Source organism: Lissotriton helveticus, chromosome 6, assembly GCF_964261635.1.
Source record: "Lissotriton helveticus chromosome 6, aLisHel1.1, whole genome shotgun sequence".
NCBI classification, from domain to species: Eukaryota; Metazoa; Chordata; class Amphibia; order Caudata; family Salamandridae; genus Lissotriton; species Lissotriton helveticus.
In genome coordinates, this window is record NC_136067.1 from 1,260,392,928 (window position 1) to 1,260,416,110 (window position 23,183).

At 50.0% G+C, this 23,183-nt stretch overlaps 1 protein-coding gene across 1 annotated transcript in view; it reads left to right on the forward strand.

Moving 5' to 3' along the window:
* IGF2R (insulin like growth factor 2 receptor) overlaps window positions 1-23,183 on the forward strand; it is a 1,933,894-nt gene that overhangs the window by 1,679,830 nt on the left and 230,881 nt on the right. Inside the window, exons 43-44 of the mRNA XM_078648980.1 lie at window positions 4,748-4,894; window positions 10,671-10,855. Of these exons, the coding sequence (XP_078505106.1) occupies window positions 4,748-4,894; window positions 10,671-10,855 (332 nt within the window). The remainder of the gene's footprint in view (window positions 1-4,747; window positions 4,895-10,670; window positions 10,856-23,183) is intronic.

Below are 23,183 nucleotides of genomic sequence, written 5' to 3' on the forward strand. Positions count from 1 at the left end.
GGAGATTATCGGTTGCGCTGTTGACATTTTCTCAACGGGATTCAGACAACTTGCCGGTGCTGCTGTTTTAAGACGCCATGGCTGGCTCAAATCCGCAGCTTTTCGGCCGGAAGTACAGGCGAGGGTGCTTGACTTGCCATATGATGGTGAATCCCTCTTTGGCAAGCATGTCGACGACTCCCTGGAATCCATAAAAAAGGACACGGATTCTGCCCGTGCCCTAGGTACCCTCCAATACCGGAAGCGGCCTTTTCGGGGAGCACATGGCAGAGGCACCTCTTCAAATTTTCGTGACTCCTCCCAGTATCGTTCCTATGGCGACAACAAGCAGAGATATACTTATCAGTCCCAAAATCGACAGTCCGATTCAAGACCTTATCGGAGAAAGAATAACTACAGAGGTGGTACAACCTCTAAAAAGCAGTGACTTCCCAAGGACAAAGTGTTCTCCGGCTCTGAAGATTGGAGGTCGAATCTCCCAAAACTTCTACAATTGGTCACACATAACTTTGGATCGCTGGGTCCTGGATGTCATCTTAAAGGGCCACGTTCTCAAATTTCCGCCCACCCTCTGGACCGCCCCCAGCTCATTTGAAAGAACTGTTGGCTCAAGTCAAAATCATGTTACAGAAAGGGGCTGTTGAAGTGGTTCCTAGAGTACAACAGGGCAAGGGGTTTTATTCCCGCTTTTTTCTTATCAAGAAAAAGTCGGGAGAGTGGCGCCCCATCCTGGACCTCCGGGCCCTCAACAAGTTTATCAAGTCCCAAACGTTTCGGATGCTGACCTTACTGGAAATTTTACAGTTTCTCAATCCTGGGGAGTTCCTCTCCACTATCGACCTCCAAGATGCATATTTTCATGTGCCAATACATCACAAACACCGAAAATATCTTCGCATCACTGTCGGATCGAGGCACTTCCAATTCAAAGTGTTGCCTTTCGGCCTTCGTTCAGCGCCGAGAGTTTTCACGAAGATCATGGCTCCGGTCACAGCCTTCCTACGCTTGCAGGGCATTCAATTTTACCCTTACTTAGACGATTGCCTGATAAAGGCTCAGACTTGTCAAGCAACAAGAAAACACACTCAGACTTGCCTGTCAGTCTTTCACACCTTGCGCCTTTCCGTCAATCACGAAAAGTCACATATCCGCCCATCACAGTCTTTCTAGGAGCCTTAATAGATTCTCGTCTTGCAAAGGTGTTTGTCTCCCAGGAACGACAAGCTTGAATAATCAAGATGGTCGCTCTTCTAAGGTCAAAAAGGTCAGTGTCTGTCCGGATATTGAAATCTTTTCTGGGAATGGCCTCCTCTTGCATACATCTGATTCCGCACTGCAGGCTTCATATGAGGGTCGTCCAAGAGGAGTTGGACAAACAATGGAAACAAATCTCGGGGTCGTTCAACGACAAAGTCTACCTGACCCCCCGCATTCAGACGACATTGGAATGGTGGGCTCACCTTCCAAACATCGCCGTCGGATGGCCATTTCAGGACGCAGCTCCTACGCTTACCCTCACAACGGACGCCTCCTTGGAGGGTTGGGGGGCGCACCTCGACGGGCTGTCAGTCAAGGGCAAATGGACTGCAGTTCAATGCACATGGCACATAAACCGCCTGGAACTCTTGGCCTTCTTCCTTGCCCTAAAATCTTTCAGGATGCTGGTACAAGGGCAGTCACTGCTGGTGCGTACAGACAACACCACCAGCATGCACTACATCAACACACAGGGAGATACGAGGTCTCTTCTGCTTTCCAAGCAGGCGCAAGAAATCCGGGACTGGGCGATTCACCATCAGGTCCACCTGACGGCAGTTCACGTGCCGGGTGTCTCCAATGCCCTTGCCGATTCTCTCAGCAGATCACATACGGACAATCATGAGTGGGAACTCCATCAACCGACTCTGGAGTACGTATTTCGCCAGTGGGGCCAACCACAGCTGGATCTGTTTGCGACTCCAACCAACCGCAAATGCCTTCGCTTTGCAAGTCGGCATCCCCACAGAGAATCGAGTGGGAATGCGTTTTCGATCAATTGGTCGAACAAATACGTTTGGGCTTTTCCTCCACTCCCTCTGATTCCATGCCTGCTACACAGGATGAGGCTTCAGCCCTGTCACGTCATACTGATTGCGCCCAGGTGGCCACGTCGTCCATGGTTCACGGATCTCCTTCTATTTTCCCAGTGCGATCCGATTCTTCTTCGCCCCCTGCCTCACCGCCTCACCTACTCACCTTGAACCAGGGACAAATTTGCCATCCGGATCCAGCGTATCTCCAACTTCATGATTGGATCCTGAGCACAATGAGTTCGCACGTTTGAATATTGCTCCGGAGTGCAGGGAAGTGCTGGCTCATGCACGCGCTCCTTCCACAATTAAGACCTCTCAATTACAATGGAAGCGTTTTTATGTCTGGTGTCACAATGAAGCCCTCGATCCGATGCACTCCAAGCCAGAACAAATCCTGCCTTTTTTCCTATCTCTAGCAAAGTCAGGACTCTCTCATTCCACTCTAAAAGTTTTTCTGGCAGCGATTTCTCGCTTTCGTCATGATGGTTCCACATCACTGTATTCATCTCGGATCATCTGGCAGTTCTTCAGGGGCTTATTCCGGATGTTTCCGCCCATACGTCATCCGGCGCCTGCTTGGCGCCTGAATTTGGTTTTGTCACAGCTCCTCCTACCTCCTTTTGAGCCGATCCATTCAGCGGACTTAAAATTCCTCACGCGGAAGGTTGCTCTTCTATTCGCTCTTACATCCTCTAGGCGAGTAAGTGACATTCAAGAATTCACCATTCAACCTCCATTTCTTCAATTTTCTAGGGATGCTGTTACTCGCACAAATCCAAAATTTATCCCCAAGGTTCGTACTGATTACCATCTTAATGAGCCTGTCATTCTCAAGACTTTCTTTCCAAATCCTCAGTCTCCAGCTGAACGTTCTCTTCATTCTTTGGACTTGAAACGCTGCCTTAAATTCTATATTCAGTATATGGCCGTGGCTTGGTGAGCAAAATAACGATGGATTAAACCCAGATCTGTGACTGGGGGTGAATGTTTTGCCATTGTGCAACATTCCGTCCATCATCTTGTGTGTTTTGCTGTTCACCCTATGTGGGAAGGGTATGCCCAGACGTGGGCCCCGTGCTCACTAAGCCACTGGAGTCAAGCTATCCTGGCTAAAGACGGCTGATAGCCAGAAACTGGTCCTAGGATGCTTGATTCCGGTCCAGGGAAGACATGGCTTGGCAGTTCGGGCTGGACTGTTCCCATGAGGCACAGGGTCAAGACTGATTTGCATATGGCCATGTCTGAACTAGTCTGGCTTGGTGAGCAAAATAACGATGGATTAAACCCAGATCTGTGACTGGGGGTGAATGTTTGCCATTGTACAACATTCCGTCCATCATCTTGTGTGTTTAAATTCTATATTCAGCGCACCGCTCCTTTTCAAAAATCAGACCAGCTCTTTGTGGCCTACGGCCTAATGCGCAAAGGACAGCCAGTCAATAAACAATCCATTACTAGATGGATTTCATCTGCCATCTCTTTCTGCCATCAACGGGCTGGCAAGCCTCTTTCTGCTCCGGTGCGAGCACACTCAACGAGGGCTGTCGCATCATCTACCGCCCTCTTTGCTGGAGTGCCTCTGCAACAGATCTGCAGGGCTGCGACGTGGTCTAGCAGACACACGTTCACGAGGCACTACTGTCTGGAGTCAACTGATGCTGCAGACGCTGCTGTGGGTCAAGCGGTGCTATGAAATCTTTTCAACTAAGGTGAGCCTCTGTTGCTTCCCGCCTCCTGTCATAAAAGGTTTTGCCATATGTTTATATATATATATATATGCTATGTTCATATGTGCACTACATCTTACTTACTTTGGTGTTAAACTACCTTTTATGACTCAAGTATTGGTTTACTGCTTTCTATTCTTATTCAAGCATGTGAATCTATGAAAGACACCCCTAATACTGGAGCAGAACATTTGTTACTTACCTGTAAACTGTGGTTCTCCAGTATTGGTGTCTTTCATAGATTCACATGCGACCCACCCTTCCTCCCCTCAGAGGCTCTCTTCTCCTCATGCACTATGGCTCTCTTTGGTGCTACGGAAATCTGAGGGCTTGAGCTTCTGAGGAGAAGGTTCTAGAGGGTGCTGCTGCCTGATTGGCTGGAATGTGGACTATTATAATGACTCTGATATGTTACTAAAGTGAATTCTCCCTTTAAGGCTTCTATGGGCCTTTTTAGTTCTATGGTACTTTTAACTTTATTTCTATATTTTATATGTATTACATTTTATATGTATAGGTATAATTATATATTTTTCTGTATGTGTGTATATATATATATACATTTTACTACTATTTTATGTACCGTGGGACTCCCACTTCGACGACGGGGAATATTCAAGCATCTGAATCTATGAAAGACACCAATACTGGAGAACCACAGTTTACAGGTAAGTAACAAATGTTCTTACCTGTTGAATATGATCCAGAGTGGGAGAGCATATGTTGTGGAAGAAGGAATATTCTAGAGTCACAACCTGTGCATTATTCTACCACCTCTTGGGAATTTGTCTTGTAATCAATGGATTTACAGAGGCCATTTCTGGGTGTCTACGAAACTGGTAGATCCTGCATGATTTTCGTGTTTTCGGTTACAGAAAGGTGTAGATGAACACACAAAATTCTTGCTGCTCACCTAATTGTTATTATTTTTATACTTACATTTTCTAGCATTGACGAAGAGAATTGTAAATATCATATTCTTTGGGAATCGCGAGCAGCATGTGCAGTGAAACCAGAGGTTGTTAATGTTGTGAATGGAACGATCATTAACCCCAGCAATGGAAAAAGTGCTGGGTTAGGAAACCTTTTTTTCAAGTAAGTGAGCAAATTGTCTTCCTTTCCAAAAATTGAAATCATGTGGACAATCAGATTCATCTTCTATCATTCACAGAAACTGGTTGCATCTGCATTCATGTCTTTCGTCTAACCTTTAATTTGGTCCTCATTTATTGCAATGGTGACACATAAGAACACAGGTCTTGGGCTACCTGGCTATGTGTCTCATGTATGATATTAGGGCTGCAGTTACTGATATTTTGCCCTACTGTAGGTAGGTAGGTAGGTGTGTGTGTATATTTTAACCGAAAAAACAAAGTTGAAAGTGATGTTATAATCCGGTGACGAAGTCACACAAAATGTAGCATTTAAAAAACAAAAAAGCACAGAGATCTCACTGATGACATCATGTAATCAATGTGATAGATTACTTTGTGCCTTTCAAACTGTAAGGCATTCCACAAGCTACACCTAGTCCCAATTTTCCATCACCTCCACCCAACCCCCAGCTTACCCAAACACCACAGATGGCAAAACACTCTGCTGCACCGCCTTCGGCCAGGTCCTGATCCCAACCCGCCCACGCACACTCAACTGCGTGGATGGCCAAGCCCCCGCCGTGCAAGGCTATTGACTTTATTCAGCAGGGGTTGACTGCAGGGCCTGGTCTCTGCCAATTCTTCCTGACACCACAGGAAGCCAATCCCCAGCAGACACTAAACCCACAGATCCTTTTTTCAATAGATATACATTTTTATAATGTTTTCATTGGTACCACAGTACTCCAGTTTGTGGCAACGAGCAAACATCACCCCCATACTATCTCAGTAGCAGGCAAGCTTCACCTGAGACCCTGGCCAGGGTGACGCAAAACCATGAGGGGTGAAGCTCAAGTGACAGCTCCAACGGGATTAACATGGTACTTTACAGACCTGCCACACTGGATCCCACAGGAGTACCACAGTGCCAACAACACATTTTAAAAAATATTATTTTGGCCTATTTGGATCCCAACAAATGCTAGGAGGTCAGGGTTTCTGTACTCTGCCCCCATGTATTTCTTTTTTTTTCTAAGAACACAGGTCTTGTGCTACCTGGCTATGTCTCGTCTGAACGCAGGGACAGAGTCTCCAAGTTCTATAATGGCAGCTGCAACATTTTTCTCTCTGTTGTGCCCATCCAATCAGATTATTCAGTACTATCGGGCCGGTTCTGAATCTGTGGTACCAAAATGACCAATGGCACAAAAAGCCCTCTCAGCCAGTGCGGGGGCTTTATCTCTTGAATTTTTGGTACCGCCAATCAACTGACCAGATATACCAAATTTTTTAACCCCTTCAAGCCCAACCCAGGCACATCTTTGAACTCAAATTTCTTAAACAGCTGGACATATTTACACCAAATAACAGAAAACACACTTTCTGAGTAAACTAACATCTGCTAGAGACATCTAGCTGCAGATTCCTTAACTTAGAATTATCTCCAGTTGTCAGACTGGATCTGGAATTGTGTTTGAGAGCAGTACCCCTTGCCCACTGGTAGGTGGCATTGTTCAGCTTCGCGTGGAGTCGTCCACACTGGAATTGATGTGCATGCACGGTGCCTATATAGGCACCACCCCAGCGTACTAATGTCAGTTCTTATCATTCCGCGCCAGTCAGTGCAGATCCGGAGAGGAGCTACCCCCAGTCGCTTTTTGACTCTCCTTTTTTCAACCTTTTGTAGCCGATTTTTTTGAGACATTGTCTCCTGGTGTGGCAAACGTATTCACAAGGAAGGCTGGTTTTAAGCCATGTGGTGCCTGCCATGAGCAAATGTCAATGAAGGACCAACAAATCATCTGCCTCTTGTGCCTCAAACATGACCACGACACCAAGACCTGCGTCAATAACCGCGCCATGTACCCCAAGGCCTTGAGGGAGCGCTTCCATAAGCTCCTTGCTGCTCAACGTGCTATGATCTTGGTCAAGAGGAAGTTCCCAGGACTGGTTTCGAATCCACTTAAAACGCTCGTTGTCGCACTTGAAGTCGTCCTGGCATTCAGGTAAGTTGAACAGACATAAAAAGAACAAGAAGTTGAAGAGGTCTTTCACCTCGTCCTGTCCGTCGAAGTCATCTGACGAGACATGGGAGCATCACATTTGAGGCCTGGCTCCGAAGTTGAGCCTGGGCCGTTCCAAGCCTACCCAAGTTTCTGGACCCAGGAACGACGCCCTCCTAACTCCGCCCCCACTGGAGCACCTAAAGAGCCTGCGGGTTCGGGAGGGGCCTATACCAGCAGGTTTGTTCCTGGCACCAGTTGGGCTCTTTGGATCTTGTGCGTAGTGTAATTGCCCACCGCCATCGCCCTGCTCTTGGGGACCCCAGTTTCCATACCCAGCACCCCACCCTGGAAAGCTTGGTGGTCCAAGCTGCCACCTATAGGGTCAATCCTGGTGCGTTCCTACCTCTCCCTAGATGGGGATTCCGAAAGGCTGGATACCTTTGGGAAGATGATGTTCTCTTTGCCCGCCTTGCACTTCATTCTGTGAATACCATGTGCCTTTTGGGCTGATACTACTATTCAATCTTGGACTCAATTGCACAAGTGCTGACTATGGTTTCGGAGAAGGCCCGAACCATACTCTCCCAGCCTATTGCTGATGGGAGAGACACAGTAAAGTTTACCATACTATGTGGACTGGACACAACTGACTCATTGCGTAGAGCAATTTCACAGTCTGTGGCCCTTCGGCACCATGCCTGGCTGAGAACCACAGGCTTGTCAGGGGATGGCGACGACTCGCTTATTGACATGCCTTTTGATGGCTCTTGTCTTTTTGGAGAGGCACTGGAGTGCTTTAAGAATAGCAGAGCTGCAGCCAGGTCCTTGGGCTTCTCCGTGGCTCCTCGCCAACCCCAGTCTGCCTTCTGCCTCTTTCATGGCCACGTAAGGTGTTTCCAGCCACGTCCATAACCTCCCACCCATCACGGGCAACAGGCTTCACAGCCTTTCTGTGGCAGAGGATGCAGGTCAAATAGAACACGTGAGACAGGTAGTCTCCAAATCCTTGTAGTTTCCACTTTTACCAGCATGGTCATCCAGTGGGGGACAGGATATGTCATCATCTTAACCTCTGGAAGTTGGTAACATCAGGCCGTTTAGTATTACATTGATGATTGGCTTTTAAAGGCAGGCTCGCCACAAACCATCGTCTCCCACCTTCAAATGGACAGACTGCAGAACAATGTCATACATTCACCCCAGTACACCCCAGTACAGAGATCGGGCCTAAATCCATTGTTTTTTTGCTCACCATGCCATTCCAGTTTGGACCCAGCCATATGCAAATCAGTCTTGACCCTGCGTCCAATGGGAACAGTCCAGCCCGAACTGCCAGGCCAGGTCCTCCCTGGACTGGAAACAAGCATCCTAGGACTGCTAGCAGCTTGATTTCGTAAGGTATAACGGCTTACTCCTGCTTTAGCAGCAGGTACATTCGGGGGGGGGCAAACCTTACTTGCATTTAAACTAGCGTCGTTGATACCCCTCTCCTCCATACAAAACTCCCAAGCCTGCTTCCTGCTGAAGTACACCTGTGTTCCACCGAGTAGCGTGTACACAGAGACCAGGCTGGTATCCCCCTCACGCTCTAAGTGATCTCTGGGAGCAGCTCGTACCCCTGCTCGTCCTTTACTATCTACGGCGGTAACAATAATTCCCCCGTTCTTTGTGTCCTTATTGCATTCCCACGCCGTGATCTGTAAGTCTCCGCCCCCACCACACCAGAGGCGGTAACCTACTATTGGCGTTGTATTTCCGATCTTACCGGGCATACACCTTACCGCCTCAATGTGGGACCGTGTCAGTTGTATCTCCCATCCGGTGAGAGAGACCCGCCTCGGATCTCTCCGCCACTCCCTGGCTGCACCGATCCCTCGGAACCACGCCGGGTTCTAACCAACCATCCGCGTTCCTCGTGTTGCGCTCCGCGTTTTCAAACCAGAAACCAAGGTCCGAATCAAGGGGAAGAAAGTTATAAAGAGAATGCCTCCACTGAGGTCAGAAAACGAACCGTGGCAAATACGAAGCCAAAAAATGCGTAGGTGAATTCACTGCCGCTCCTGCTCCGGCTCTAGCATGCTTCTAGCAGGCATGCGAGCTCAAACTGCACACAAGGGGTGGAGCTCTGTTACGGCCGTTGGCTTCCGGCCGTCATGCTCCCCCTCTCGCTGTTGGGACACCCCAGAACACAACACCCCCAGATCTCTCTGGAATCGCGGTACTCTGAATTGCTCGTACTCTTGAACTTGTCCACAGTAAGATCTGACAGACACAAAACAGTTTAAAATATTTATTTTAACTAACTGGCTCTAACATGCAGTATACGTGCCACAACAAGCAGTAAAATGCATAGTACAAATACAGTCCGCATAGCAACTAGTCTATAAATCCTGAAGGGAGATGTCATCAAGGAAAGACAATAGAGCCTATACTCCCTCCCATTGCTAAGAAGCAGTATTATTATATATTAGAAGATCTCTCGGCATTGTCAGCAGACCCCATACCTTAGCCTATAGATGGTAGATCTACTTCATAGGTGCTGTCTCGCTCTTCTCTCTGGAAAGGTCCCTCTCCAAGTGTGTGCTACCTATTCGTGTATTGTAACAAAACCAAAGTACATTTGTCCAAATAACAGCTGCATCGGTATGTTTTGTCTAAGGGCTAAGGCCTGGCCAGAACAAAATAACAAGGAGCATTGTTGTTCGACCTTGCTCACAATGTTCAGTCAAAATCCCAGGAACATGCAGAGAATGAACGTATCGAGGATTTCTCATGTGAAAATAGCCATAGATGTTATTGCAAAATAAAGTTGTGTAGTAACGCGCGCAAGGCAGCAGGTCATGCAAACTTAGAGAAAACAACAATGTCCCCATGGGCCACGTGACAGAAGTGGGTGGTGGCGTCTTGTAACAGACTTGGAGCTATGACACTATTATTATGTTTCACTAATAAGCACTAGATGTGTCTAATCAGCATTTCATATACCTGATGAATACCAGCAAGGGATATTTTATTTACAAAAAAGGCTTAAGTGACTATCTGGTACCTATCAAATTACAAATGTAACATGAAAATGTTAAACGTTCTATAAATGTGAATGAATTTGAAATTGGAGGGTAAAAATTGTTAGTATCATCAGATTGATTTGTAGGAGCACTGGAAGGGCATCCAACAAAATAATGGACGATGGGTGACAAGAATTGAATTCCGTAAAAATGCTCCCACCATTAAACTTGTAATTTAAAATTTAAACATTTGTTTGTGAATTAAAGTATTTAATAATTTGTGTATTTGTTTAATAAATGCTTGTTTCATTAATGTTGTGTATTGTTTGCTGTTCAGATAATCAAAATTGATTAGCCTTGGGTCCCTGAAATCCAATGGGCTCAGTTGGGTACTTTGGATTCCAATAATGATTAAATGGGGGTCCACAGAAGTCAAAAGGTTAAGAACCACTGTACTATGCCAAATTCTGCTGTGTACGTATTTTAAGTTCTCCACTTACAATGTAAATTTCATCTTTTGACAAGTGTTCGTAACACTTTTCTTTAAGGGTACAGTTTAACTCTGCTAGTGTTGTAGTCCAAGATTTTACGTCTTTATGGAATTTTGTTTCTTGGACAGCTGGGGGCAACTCACACAATGTCTTCTCACTACTAACAAACTCATCCCTTAAAAAAAAAATCAGACATATGTCGTTGCCAATGCCAGTTTCACCTTGATGTGGAAAGTCTGAGACTAAAAATAAACATTTTCTTCCCTTGCCTTTAGAGCATATAATGCTTCTGGTGACATCAGGCAGAATAATGACCAGTATAGGTATGAAATTCAACTTTCTGGCATTGGAAAGTCAACAATTAAAGACTGCATTGGTGCCAATATATGCCAAGTCAAAATTACTGGAACACGAGTACGACGGATAGGGTCTTCTAGCAAGGTCAAGTATTATGTCGAAGGTAAGTTTAAAAGTGAAGTGGGTGGCATAGCTTTTATTATTTTATTTTTTTGTGATATTACAGAACGTGCCTTGCTGTATGGTAACACAAGCATTGTTTGTTCATATAGTACGTTGAGATGCATGAACAGTTGCTTACAGTCTGGAAGGTAAGCCCGTTGTAGAAAGCTGGCTCTGTATATACTACACGAAAGTAAGGTATAGTGTGCACAGAGTCCCGTGGATCCCCAAAGGTTTAGCAGAGGCTTGCTTAAGTAGATAATACCTTACTCTCTTTTGTGGTAGTGTGGTTGAGCAGTGAGGCTTATCAGAGGGTAGTGTTAAGCATTTGCTGTACACACTCAGGCAAGAAATTGTCATACACTCAAAGACTGAACCCAGACCAATTGTTTGTATAAAAAGTGGTTTGTTATTTTTATTTCTACAACAAAGGGATACTTAGTAGCAGGTAAGTTATACTTTTCATACAATGTTACTTTTCAAAATACAGTGTGCACTGGTTTTGTAGGAACATTCAAATTACTTTTGCAGTTGAGAACATAGGTTGTAGGCTGCTCAAAACTAAATTACTTTCAGATTACTTTGTAGTTACTTTTCTAGTTGGGCATGAAACAAACTAATAACATAGTCTAAGCATCAAAGGATGGCAGTAAGCAGGTTAACTCTTTTCAAGAAACGTTTGTTGCAGTACAAGACAGTTCAACATTTGGAAGATTTTTCTGAGAAAACCCACCATACAATTCTATGGAGAAAAACGAAGGGTTAGGTTTACAGGTAAGTAAACTGTTTTAGAAATTGAGTTTTGAGGGGTAGAACCAAGGTTCAGGTTGGTACTCAAGAGACACCACAAGCAGCACTACGGCAGCCGGGTGCAGAGTGCCGGGTGCCAATGTTAGCCAATGGGGCTTTGGGGCACCTTGGTTGGGGGCTGCTCACAGGCAGGCCACTTGGTCTTGGGAGTCAAGCTCCTGGGGTTAAGGGAAGGACAAAGCAGGTCCCAGGTTAGCACCAAGTCCACACCACCAGAGACTGGAGGGTGAGGTTGAAGAGTTGCTGGATATCATTGGTCTGGTACCTCTCGACTCAGGGGCTGCGGGTGCAGGGGTGTCTTTTCGTGTCAGGTTCTTCTCACTGGTTCCAGTCGCGGGGTCCTTTACGGGGGAAACTGCAGGTTTCGAGGAGAATGTTGGTGGAGGTTGTCCAATGCTGGATCACAGGTCAGGAACGCGGGGGGGGGACTTCGCTGGGGTGTTGGGCCACTCGAACTCGGGCAGTGGGCATCGGGTGCAAAGTGGTGATGATTCGCCCCATCCGGCTGGATCTTGAGTCCTGGCTTGGGCTGCTGTTGGACATATCCGGTGTCCACAGGAGGTCAGAGTCCTTTGGGAAGGCAGGTCAGGTCCCCGGGGTTCTTGTAGGCTGCTGGCTTCAGGACACGCTGGTTTCAGCTTGCAGGGGTTCCGAACCAGGAGACAGGCCAGTAGGGCTGGGGCCAAGGCAGTTGTCGTCATCGCCCTCCTCCTCCACCACTTCTGCAGCACAGCTTTTCGGTCCTTCTACTTCTTGTTGAGTCAAATATGAAGAGGCAAGGTTCAAGGGTGCCCCTAAATACTAGATTTAGAGGCATTGCAGGGATGTGCAGGTTGAGACCAATGGGTCTCCTCCCTGGGGTGTCTACATCCCCTAGTATGCCACCCTCCAGTGGGATCAATCAATCACTCAATCAGTACATTTGTAGAGCGCACTACTCACCAGGGAGGGTCTCAAGGCACGGGGGGGATGCTGCCACTGCTCGAATAGCCAGGTCTTGAGAAGCCTCCTGAATGTTAGTAGATCCTGGGTCTGCCGTAGGAGGATGGCGAAGGGTGTTCCAGGTCTTGGCAGCGCGGTGGGAGAACAATCTGCCGCCGGTGGTCACTCTTCGGATGCGGGGGACGGTGGCGAGGGTGAGTGCGGCGGAGCGGAGATGTCAGTTCGGTGTGTAGAAGGTGAAGCGTCTGTTGAGGTATGCTGGTCCGGTGTTGTGGAGTGCCTTGTGTGCATGGGTGAGGAGCTTGAAGGTGATCCTCTTGTTGATGGGAAGCCAGTGCAGGTCTCTCAGGTGCAGTGTGATGTGGCTGTGGCGTGGGATGTCTAGGATCAGGTAAGCATTGTAGATGTTTCAGGAGTTTGGCCGAGGCTCCTGCATAGAGGGCATTTCCATAGTCCAGCCTGCTGCTGACGTGGGCCTGGGTGACCGTTCTTCTTGTTTCTGTGGGGATCCACCTGTAGATCTTGCGCAGCGTGTTAAAGCAGGAGGAAGAGACGGCGTTGACTTGCTTGGTCATGGAGAGTGTTGAGTCGAGGATAAACCCCAGGTTGCGTGCGTGGTCGGTGGGTGTCGGTGCTGCTCCCAGAGCGAACGGCCACCAGGAATCGTTCCAGGCCGAGGGGGTGTAGCCGAGGATGAGGACCTCTGTCTTGTCTGAGTTCAGCTTCAGACAGCTGTTCTTCATCCACTTGGCGACGGCTTTCATTCCTTGCTGGAGGTTGATTTTGGCAGTGAGGGGGTCCTTGGTGAGGGAGAGGATCAGTTGGGTGTCGTGCAGTCAGGCAACGTGGGTGAGTGGTGCCATGTAGATGTTGAACAGTGTCGGGCTGAGGGATAATCCTTGGGGTACGCCGCAGGTGATCTCGGAGGCTTCGAAACGGATAGGGTGAGGCAGACGCTCTGGTTTCTGCCGGAGAGGAAGGAGGTGGTCTATTCCAGAGCCTTGTCTCGGATCCTTGCGTTGTGGAGGCGTGTGTATATGGTGCGGTGGCAGACCGTATCGAAGGCGGCTGATAGATCCAGGAGGATGAGGGCGCTATCTCGCCGTTGTACAGCAGGGCCCTGATGTCATCGATGGCGGCGATGAGGTCAGTCTCGGTACTGTGGTTGCTGCGGAACCTGGACTGGGACGGGTCCAGGATGATGTTCTCCTCGAGGTAGCAGGTCAGCTGTCTGTTGACAGTCTTCTCGATTCTTTGCTAGGAACGGGAGCAGGGAGTGGGCCGGAAGTTCTTGATCCGCCTTGGGTTTCTTCAGTAGGGCGTTGATCTCGGCGTGCTTCCAGCTCTCCGGGAAGGTCACGCTCTCGAAGGAGATGTTGATGGCCTTGAGGAGGTGGGGTGCGATGGTGGCGCTAGCTTTGTTGAAGATGTGGTGTGGGGATGGGTCTGACGGAGAGGCGGAGTGGATAGTGTTCATGATTTTGATGGTGTCGTCGTCGTTTATGCGGGTCCAGGTGAGTAGGGGATCGATGTGGGTGGAGGCCGTGTGGTCTGCGGTGTCGGTGGTTGTTGAGGTGGTCAGGATGTTGAAGCTGTAGTGGATGTCTTCGATCTTGCGATGGAAGAAGGTGGCGAGGGAGTCGCACAGGTCTCGTGATGGTGGGATGTCGTTGGTGTTGGAGCTGGGGTTGGAGAGTGGGAGGTGGGCATAGCCTCTTACTGATTAGAGGGGTTCCCCCCCATCTTCAAGATGGCAGGGACTGAGAAGTGGACTTCACTTTGCCTCCCCCACCTGAGGGGTGGGGTTGGCAAAGGTGGGCACACCTTCCTTCCTGGCTAGGTTTTCGTGCTGGTTCTCATGCCCAAAATGGGAATTGGAACCGGTGGGATCCAGTTGCTGATAACAGAAAAAAGCTGGGGGTAGCTAACAAATGCAGCAGGCCTTTAAAGCTCCCTCTTTGAGGACCCTGCCCATCCTGGAGGAGGAGGCATGACACCTGTACCTAGGATGTGCTTTGTGTCCAGACCCAAGGAGCTGAGGGTTCTCTACCCAGGGGTCAAACATCTGTTTGGTGATAGCTGGGAGCCGTTCTGGAACCACACCAGAGTTGGTTGTTTTTCAGGGTGCCTCACTATAATGCCTTCTGAGTGCCTTAATCACTAAACTCCACACTGGCATTTGTGTGGGTGTAATACGCTGGGAGGTGAGATATCAAACTTCCCAGACTTCAGTAAAGCAATCATGGAGCTGTGTTGACAAACTCCAAGCCCATGCACTAAAAATGGCTTCACTGCACTTACAATGTCTGTGAATGGTACAGACACCGTAGGGGCATATTTCCCATGTAGCTATGCCCTCACCTGGATATGGTGCATCCTGCCTTTAGAGCTGTAAGGCCTGCTACAGGGGTGACTTACCCATGCCACAGGTAGTGTTACTGGGCATTGCACACAAGGATGTGTCATGTCGACTCTTCTGTTTGGTCTGCACCAAAACATGCAGCCTGCAATGGCAGGGTGGGGGTGTTGAGGTGAGGGGTCTCTGAGGGTGACACGATACATGCTGTAGCCCTCAGAGACCCTCTCTGGTCACAAGACCCTTGGTACCATGGGTACCTTTTACAAGGAACTTACATGTGGCCCAGTGTTGTGCCAACTGTGGGTGCAAAGGTATTGTTTCTGGAAAGAACTCAGGTGCTGGGGCATGGTTAGCAGGATCACAGGACATACTCAGTTAAGTTGGCAACAGGTATCTGGCAAAATGTTAGGGGGTAAAAATGCAAAAAGGGGCACTCCTACACCCCTTCAATACTAACGTAAGCGTTTCAGCTGTAAAATTGTGTGCGCTCAATTTTCATAGATTTTCAGATTCTTGCAGTAATGAACTAGGGAAGGGAACCACTCTCTGCAGCCTTTCACTTTTGTAGTATCCTTGGAGTAGTCTCTTCTTCCTCTTTTTTTTTTTTGTATTTTATCAATGATACAGTATAATGCTGTCAAGAATAATAAAATATACAACTTAACAGAATATACCCCAGTTAGGGGAGCAAATATCCCCCCGCCTTACATAACATAAACGGTCTGATTAAAACATGTTCTTTGCTACATATTGTGCGTATACATTGCAGAATAGTAATGGACTAACTTGTACCCGGGGATTCGCGTTTCAGTGGGTTGGCTAGGATATAATTGGGCTTGCTGCTACATAGACGCGCATTGCTACATCTATTGAATGACCACCTCTGGTATCTCTTGCTCACATCTAGGTTAGGGTGGTGGGTGGTAGTATTACATCTACTATCCTGAGGGGGGAGTGGTCTCTTGGGCACCAGTCCCCTCTTGTGCATCTGGATTAATAGTATCCGTACTGTCAGTTATGGAGAGGAGGTATGTTGTTAGAGGGCTCCAAATATTTGTAGGCCTGGAGGTAGGCGTGAGTAGTTCGGCATAGCTGAGTGATTGCTCCTGCCATGTTGTGAGATCCTGTAACCATTCTTTGAATTTGGGAGTTCGGCCACGCCCCCATCTGCATGCTACCTTGCGTTTTGCAATTAGGAATCCTAGAGCTAGAAACGTTTTATTTGCGCTGTCAACTTTGTGTACATCCCAGTAAGGCTATAGACCAGGGGTCTCCAAACCAGTCCTGGAGGGCCGGATCCATGCCAGATTTTTAAAATAACTACATGTATCTAAATGGGGATATGCACAAAATCTGGCATGGATCCGGCCCTCCAGGACCTGTTTGGAGACCCCTGCTATAGACGGTGATGCTTGCACTGGCGTATCTATCAATCTGATAGAGACTACTGGCCGCAGATTGCTACACGTAAGATTATCCTTAGGCGTGAGACTGTGTAGGAGAGTAGGGTCTGCAATCCTATGATCACCCAGATTTTTTGCTTCTTGCTGCACTGGTTTACGACTTTCCCTGGCTGTGGGCCTGCTAATCAGACCCACAGCCTAGCTGTTCTCTCTATCCAAATTGTACTCAGGTACTGAATTGGCACTGGGCCCTCTCCAAGTCCCTGTACCCAGGGCTGAGGTGCACCCAGAAGTCTCCCAGGGGCTGAAGCATGTATTGTGCCACCCCTGGATTGACTAACTAAAACTGACACAACTGGCTGCACGACAGCTGGGGCAAGGTGGTGTACTCACCCTTTGCTTTAGATATAGTATACCTATATCTAACCCTAAAATGGACACACAGATCTCCTATCAGTCACTCCTATGGCAGGCCTTAACAATCCTGAAGGCAGAGTGCTTGGAATCGTGTGAGATGGCGCTCTGGCATGAGCTGAGCCTGTCTGCGGCTTTCGGGATCCATCCCTTAGCCGTTTCCATGATATCGCATACCATATACTCTTAAGTGCATTATAATCCTCGCGGTTATGTGCCAACTCTGGTATCGCTTTATCAAAACATGTCGAGTAAGGTGTCATACGAATTGGAATACTAACCCCTCGCCAATTCTGGCGACGGGGTTAGCATTCCACCCTTCTAGAGGGACACGACATGTATGTAACCCCTAACCCCGGTTAAAGTCAGACAGAGCCTTAGCATCCACAAAATGGATGCTGCCACCGAGACACAAGTCTGCCCTCCTGCTGCTGGGAGTCCTCCCAGAGCAGGAGATAAGGACAAAGGGTTTCCTGCCAGGGGCGGTGCCAGCACCGTCCCAGACAGGGTTTTGTGTATTGTAGGTAGGCAGGGCTTTAGAGGAAGGTGACTGCACGTGGCACCCCGGTGCTCACTGTGCATAGGCTGGCTGGAACCAGTTCCAGGGTCACTCCAGACCCTGTGCTGGGGAAAAGCCCGCCAAGGAAGTGGGTGTAACCACCCCCCTCCCAGTCCCACCCATAGGGCAGGACTTAGTCGCGTGCCAGCCCCTTTTTACAGGATAAAGGTAGGAACTGGCCCCCTTCCAAATCAGATCATCTTTGAATCCTGAAACTACTTTCTGCGAAAGGAACTCAAGACTTCTTCCTAAGATTTCTCCCTTGTGACTAAGGAGTAGTCACCCTGCATCCGCAGGCACCATCTGAAGAACACTGCGGTCTGCTGCAAGTCTCTCCTCCGGATCAAGACTGCCCAGCTCGACGAGAACCGGCTTCCCTGGCACCTCTGACCTCTACCTGCATCATCAGTCACGCTGAGATTCGTGGGTGTGACGAGACCTCGAGGGACCGGCCATCTTCAAGACTGCACGACTTCGTTCCAGCAAGCCCGCCGAGTGAATTCCTGGTGAGTGCTTTGGGGTCCGAGAAGCCCCCACCCTGAGCAGCTCCAGCACCGAAGAGCAGCCCCCCAGCATCTCCACGATCTGCGTGGGGCCCTTCTGCTTTTTACTGCTCACCGCGTTGTTTGGCTACTAGCCCGCTGGCTTGTGGCCTTCCTGACGACGCCCGACGACATTTCTGCTGCTGGTCTGGTTGCTCCAGACTGGCCCTTGCTTCCCTCCATCGGAGAAGTACCCTGGACCCTCCTGGTCCGGCTAAGACGCCATTTTAGGTCCACCGCGTGGGCCTTGCATTTGCCAAGACTTGTTGCCCAATCCTGGGTCCAGCGACGTCGACAGCAAGAACCTTCGTGGGACAGCTCGCACCTCCATCCTGGTCGCCGACAACGCCTCCTGGTCCGAGAGACTGCAGAGCCCAGCAGCGCCCACTCACCTGACTGCGGTGACTTCGCCCGGTGCCATCCTGGTGCCCACTTAATCACTGGCTAGTGATTCAAGAACTTGGTCCCCTCTGCTTTCAGGTTTTCTTCTTCCTTGATCCAGGCTTGGATCCACCGAACTTTTCTTCACTGGTCGCCTGCCAGCAACTTCTTCCTTCCAGGCTCCTGGTCCGGCAACGAGATCCCCGACGTCTTTTCAGACCTATGCAGCTGCAGCCCCTGGGCTAGGTAACTTCGGCACTTCGGTGTCCCAGCATAGCCTCACTATCCTAGGGTCAGGATCCACTGTCGTTTTCTTCCTACCAGGTCGGGTTCGCCCGTGAACACTAACTTTGCCTTTACTAGCCTCCATAGACTTTGTCCCGCATCCCGCGTGAGAGTGCACACTCTGCACCCGAGTCCCCTAGGTCTCCTAGTAGTAATCTAACGATTCCCTAGTCAAGTCCTAGCGATTCCAAAGCCTATTAGAACTGTTACTTACCTGCTAGTAATTCGCATTCCACTTTTTAAGTATATGGTTTTTCGTGCCCCTCGGGCATTTGTGTATAACGTGCTAACTTAAGTATTTTCGTAAGAGTTTTGTTGTGTGCCTAGCACCCTGTCCTCATAAAGAGTACAGGGTTGTTGTGATTCTAATAAATACACCGTTTATTTTCATAACACTTGTGTGGTGTCCTTTCACTGGGTGTTCAAGGGGTAATGTGATGGTAAAACAGCTGGCTTAACACGCCCTCTAGAGTCTTAGCCTTAGACTGCTCGTATCCATGCTACTAGGATAGCTGGTCTATAAGGTTGACTTACAACCAATCATCAATGAGGGTTGTTTGGACTGATATATAGTGATCACTAGAATAGTGAACACTGCACATCAGGCCAACTTCTCACAGACTGGATCTGGAAAACTTTTGCCACAGCGTCCTTGCGTACCGGGGGCGGGCGACACCAGGCGAGGTCACATAGGACCCACCCCGGCGCGCCTACGTCAGTTTTTTCCTTTTCTGCGTGCAACATGGACCGGGTCCTTGCTACGGGTCTGTTTGGGCCCTGTTTTTTCCTTCCATTATCCCTTCTTTGTGGAACAGTGTGCGAATGCCTTCGGGCTTCAAGACTTGCACGTCGTGTGGATGTCTTATGTAGGCGACGGACCTCACCTCATTTGTATGTGGTGTTTGGGGGAGGATCACGGCACCACTGATGCGTGATCCTCCCCCGTGGCGTGCCAACAGTTGAAGTCGAGGCAGGAGCGCCGGATGAAACTTCTCTTGGCGTGGCTCTCCAGGTCTACGTCCTCCAATCGGTCTGCTTTGGCGGATGGCTGCAGATACTGCCGTGGTAGTCGTCCTCGCCCTTCTCCAATGTCACATGAGCGTCGCTCCCCGGTGGGTAAGTGTTGCAGTTTGTCCCCGGGAGCTGGTTTCCAGCCTGCCGGGGGCGTGGCTCTCCGCTGGTGATGCGGCCCTCGTGTTGTCCTATCCACCGTTTCCCGGTGTTGGGGCATCAAGAGTCCAGATGGAGACATACGCGGCGGCTTTGCAGGCCTCGCTGGCGTCTCCTTCCCTTCCTGGGGCGTCAGCGGATCACTTGCCTTGCGCGGGGCCCTCTGCGGCACCACCGGTGGCTCCGGCGCCGACTGGTTCGGATCAAGGCTTGGAGGATGTGGTGCTGTTGGGGTGCGGCTCCTCTGGGGCACCTCCTACAGACCATGGCTTCTCTGCCTCGCCGCAAACTCCAGCGGGAGTCCCTGTCCTGTCGCGGGAGGTCGCCGGGGCTCGGGTCGCATCCCTGAGCCCCTATCGGTCCTTTGACAAGGTGGTCCTGTCCAAGGCAGAGGTGACGCCGCTACGGCGCCGGCAATGGCTGGACCGTGCATAGCCACAGGGGTCCGTGGACTCTCCTCGTCCCGCTCCGGTTCGTGGCTGGGTGGGGACCCCTCATCGCTCTTCGGGGCTCTACGGCTCCGCGCAGGAGTCGCGCTGCGGATTCGTCTTCTCCGGAAGCAGGCTGTATATTGGTGTCGCCCTCTCCGGAGACTGGTCGCCGCGTGATATCTTTTTCACCGTCATCGTCGAAGGGCGGCTCCCCGCCTTTCCTGAGGCAGAGGTCTTCGCCAGAAGAGCGGCAGGTCCTTCATTCTTAGGCTCCTTCTGACTTCCAGGTCTGGCCCTTGCCCGTCCCGCTTGTCTTCGGGGACGGCCACCTTAGTTTGCAGCCGTCGCCCACAAAGGAGCTGCTTTCTCCACCGCGGGGCCCTACAGAGGCGGGTGCGGCATTTGCTCAAGCAGTGTCCATAGCCGTGGGCATTTTGCGCATGGGTGACTCTGTTGCTCACTTTCCGGTGGACTATCTCTTGGAGGTTCTCCACCAGGGCTCTGGTGGGAGGCAGATCTTACTTCACTTTGAGGGTTCTCTCCTTCTTCCCTGACAGGGGATTGGAGGTGTCCCGCCTCAGGGGATCCGGTGCCTCACCACCTTCTGCACCGGCATCTACCGGCACCGCGTGACCCGGCGTGCCTTTCTTTCCACCTCTCTGCTGCCAGTCCGCTTTTGCGGACCACCTGTCCCTCCCTGCCACCACTGTTGACTCTGCCGTCCCGGGAGGCACTTTGGCTGGATTATTGGGGGCGCAACATGTTTGCTTCGACACCTTGTGTGTTTTGGCTAGGGCCTCCTCTTGTTTGTGGGACTCAGCTTAGTCTCTGGGATTCGCAGCCTCCCAATAGACGGTCCAGGCGGATTTACAGCATCATGCTGTGGATGGCCGAGAGCTAGCAGAGTTTATTCTCCGCTCCGCTCTAGACATCTCAGAGGTGCCGGGCCATGGCTTCCTCAGTCGCCCTCCATCGCCATGCTTGGCTTTGGGACGGCGTGTTCCCTGAAAATATTCGGGAGCGGCTCATTGATCTTCCGCTTGACGGCAGCCTGTTCCATGCCCTGGCTGACTCCGCCATCCAAAGGTTCCTGGTGGGGCTCCGTCCTCCTCCTCCTCCACCTTATCCTCCTCCTCCTTTCCCTCCTCAGTGACTGCTGAGTTGGGCTGGTTCTGGGCCTTCTTAGGCCGCTTGTTCTGACTGTGGAGTGTGATTTCTTGGGATTTTGGTATTGTTGGCTGCTGGACGGCCCTTTGTTGCCTTTGTGTGTGTGTTTATTGGAGTTGTTGCGCAGACTCGGCCATGAGATTAGGCCTTCTGCTTTGCTTGGGCTGCTTGTCAAGTTTTCTGTGGGGTGTTTTTCCGTGTGGTCCTTTTGTTTTTTCCTCTGCTTCAGAAGTTCTTCCGAAGAGGGCTCCCATATCTTGGGACTTAACGTACCCTATGTGGGGTAGTGGTAGCTCTTATATAGCTTGCGCTCTGCTAGGGAGTTCTGTTCGCCTTCGTGTGCCGGTTCTCCATGGCGTTTCTGTATATTGCTTTTGCTTCTTGAGGTAGTGTGCGCGGCCCCTCGTAGTGTTGGGGCCGGGCATTTTCTCACCTTCCTGCCCCTGTCCGGAGGGCTGGGGAGATTCTGGGTGCTTTTGGCAGCTTATGACTGTTGGCACTGTTATGGCTGGCCTGTTGCCTTCCATCTAAACGGAGCTTGCCTTCCTTCCCTCTTTTTCTTGGGCTTTCTGGACTTCTTCTGCTTCTTCCTCCTCTTTCTTGTCTTGGCATTGGATGTAAGCTCTGTTGAATTGTGAGGGAGTGGGGTACTTCGGCCCCTCTAGCCTTGCCCATGGTTCTTCTGCTGTGTGGGTACGGGCCTCTTTTTCCTCATACGCCCTCTGGGGTCGGTGGTGTTCTCCTTCTGAGGGTTCCTCTTGCCTGGCGGGGATGAAGTTTCTTTTCTAGCCCGCAGATCTGGTCCCCTGTGGGACTTTGTTCCGTCCAGGCTGGTGGGGTCCTTTTGCAGACCCTCCTTCCCCGTGGGTATTGCTACGGTATCTATTCTACGTGAAGGAATCTGCGGCTAGTAGTCTCTATCAGATGTACAAGTTACTTACCTTTGGTAATGATGTATCTGGTAGAGACGATTGTAGCCGCAGATTCCTACACGGCCTGCCCTTCGTCCCTGTTCTGCGAGAACCCTTGTATTGGTCTTCGGTACTCGCCTCCTGGTGGGGGGCTGTGTCTCCTGCGAGTCCCTTCTTTGCTCCTGACGGGTGGCTCCATCTGGTTGCAGTTCATTCCTCCTCTTAGTTCCTTGGAGGATGGGTTACGGTGCTTCTGTGCCCCGCTGCTCTGGTTACTCCAGGTTTGGGGAGGGGGTTACCTTCAATCTCTGTCCTTACCTCCCCTCCCTTCCTGTTGCTGCTGAAGGTCCTGCCCCTCTGCTTACCTCTGAATAGGGGTCATCTGGCTAAGCCTTGCCCTTATTCCTTGGGGGTGGTTGCCCTCTATGCTCGGGTGGCTTGGAGGTTTGTGTTTCTGTCGGTCTTGGAACTGTCTCCCCTTCCTTATTCTGGATGGGGTGGTGGGCCCGTTACGTGCATTATGGCTTTTTACGTATGTTCCTTGTTTCAGGGGCAAGTAAGGCTGTCTATGTACTGGCAGGGTGGCTGCTCAGGGCTCTGCTCTTTTCTTTCTTCTGCCCCTGCCTTTGGACACTGCAGTGTTGCACTGTTCCCATGCTCCCACGGTTTTTTGTCTGGTGGCTCCGCGTTGTGGTGTGGAAAAGTTCCCCAAAGAAAATTGACGCAGGCGCGCCGGGGTGGGTCTTATGTGACCTCGCTGACGTCACCTACGCTGACGACGCTTGCGCGGAGTCACATGGTGTCATCCCGCCCCCGGCGCACAGGAATGCTGTGGCAAAAGTTTTCTGGATCTAGTCTCCCGCCTGGGGATAATTCTACGTGAAGGAACCTGCGGCTAGAATAGTCTCTACCAGATACATTTTTACCGAAGGTAAGTAACTCATACTTCGTGCCA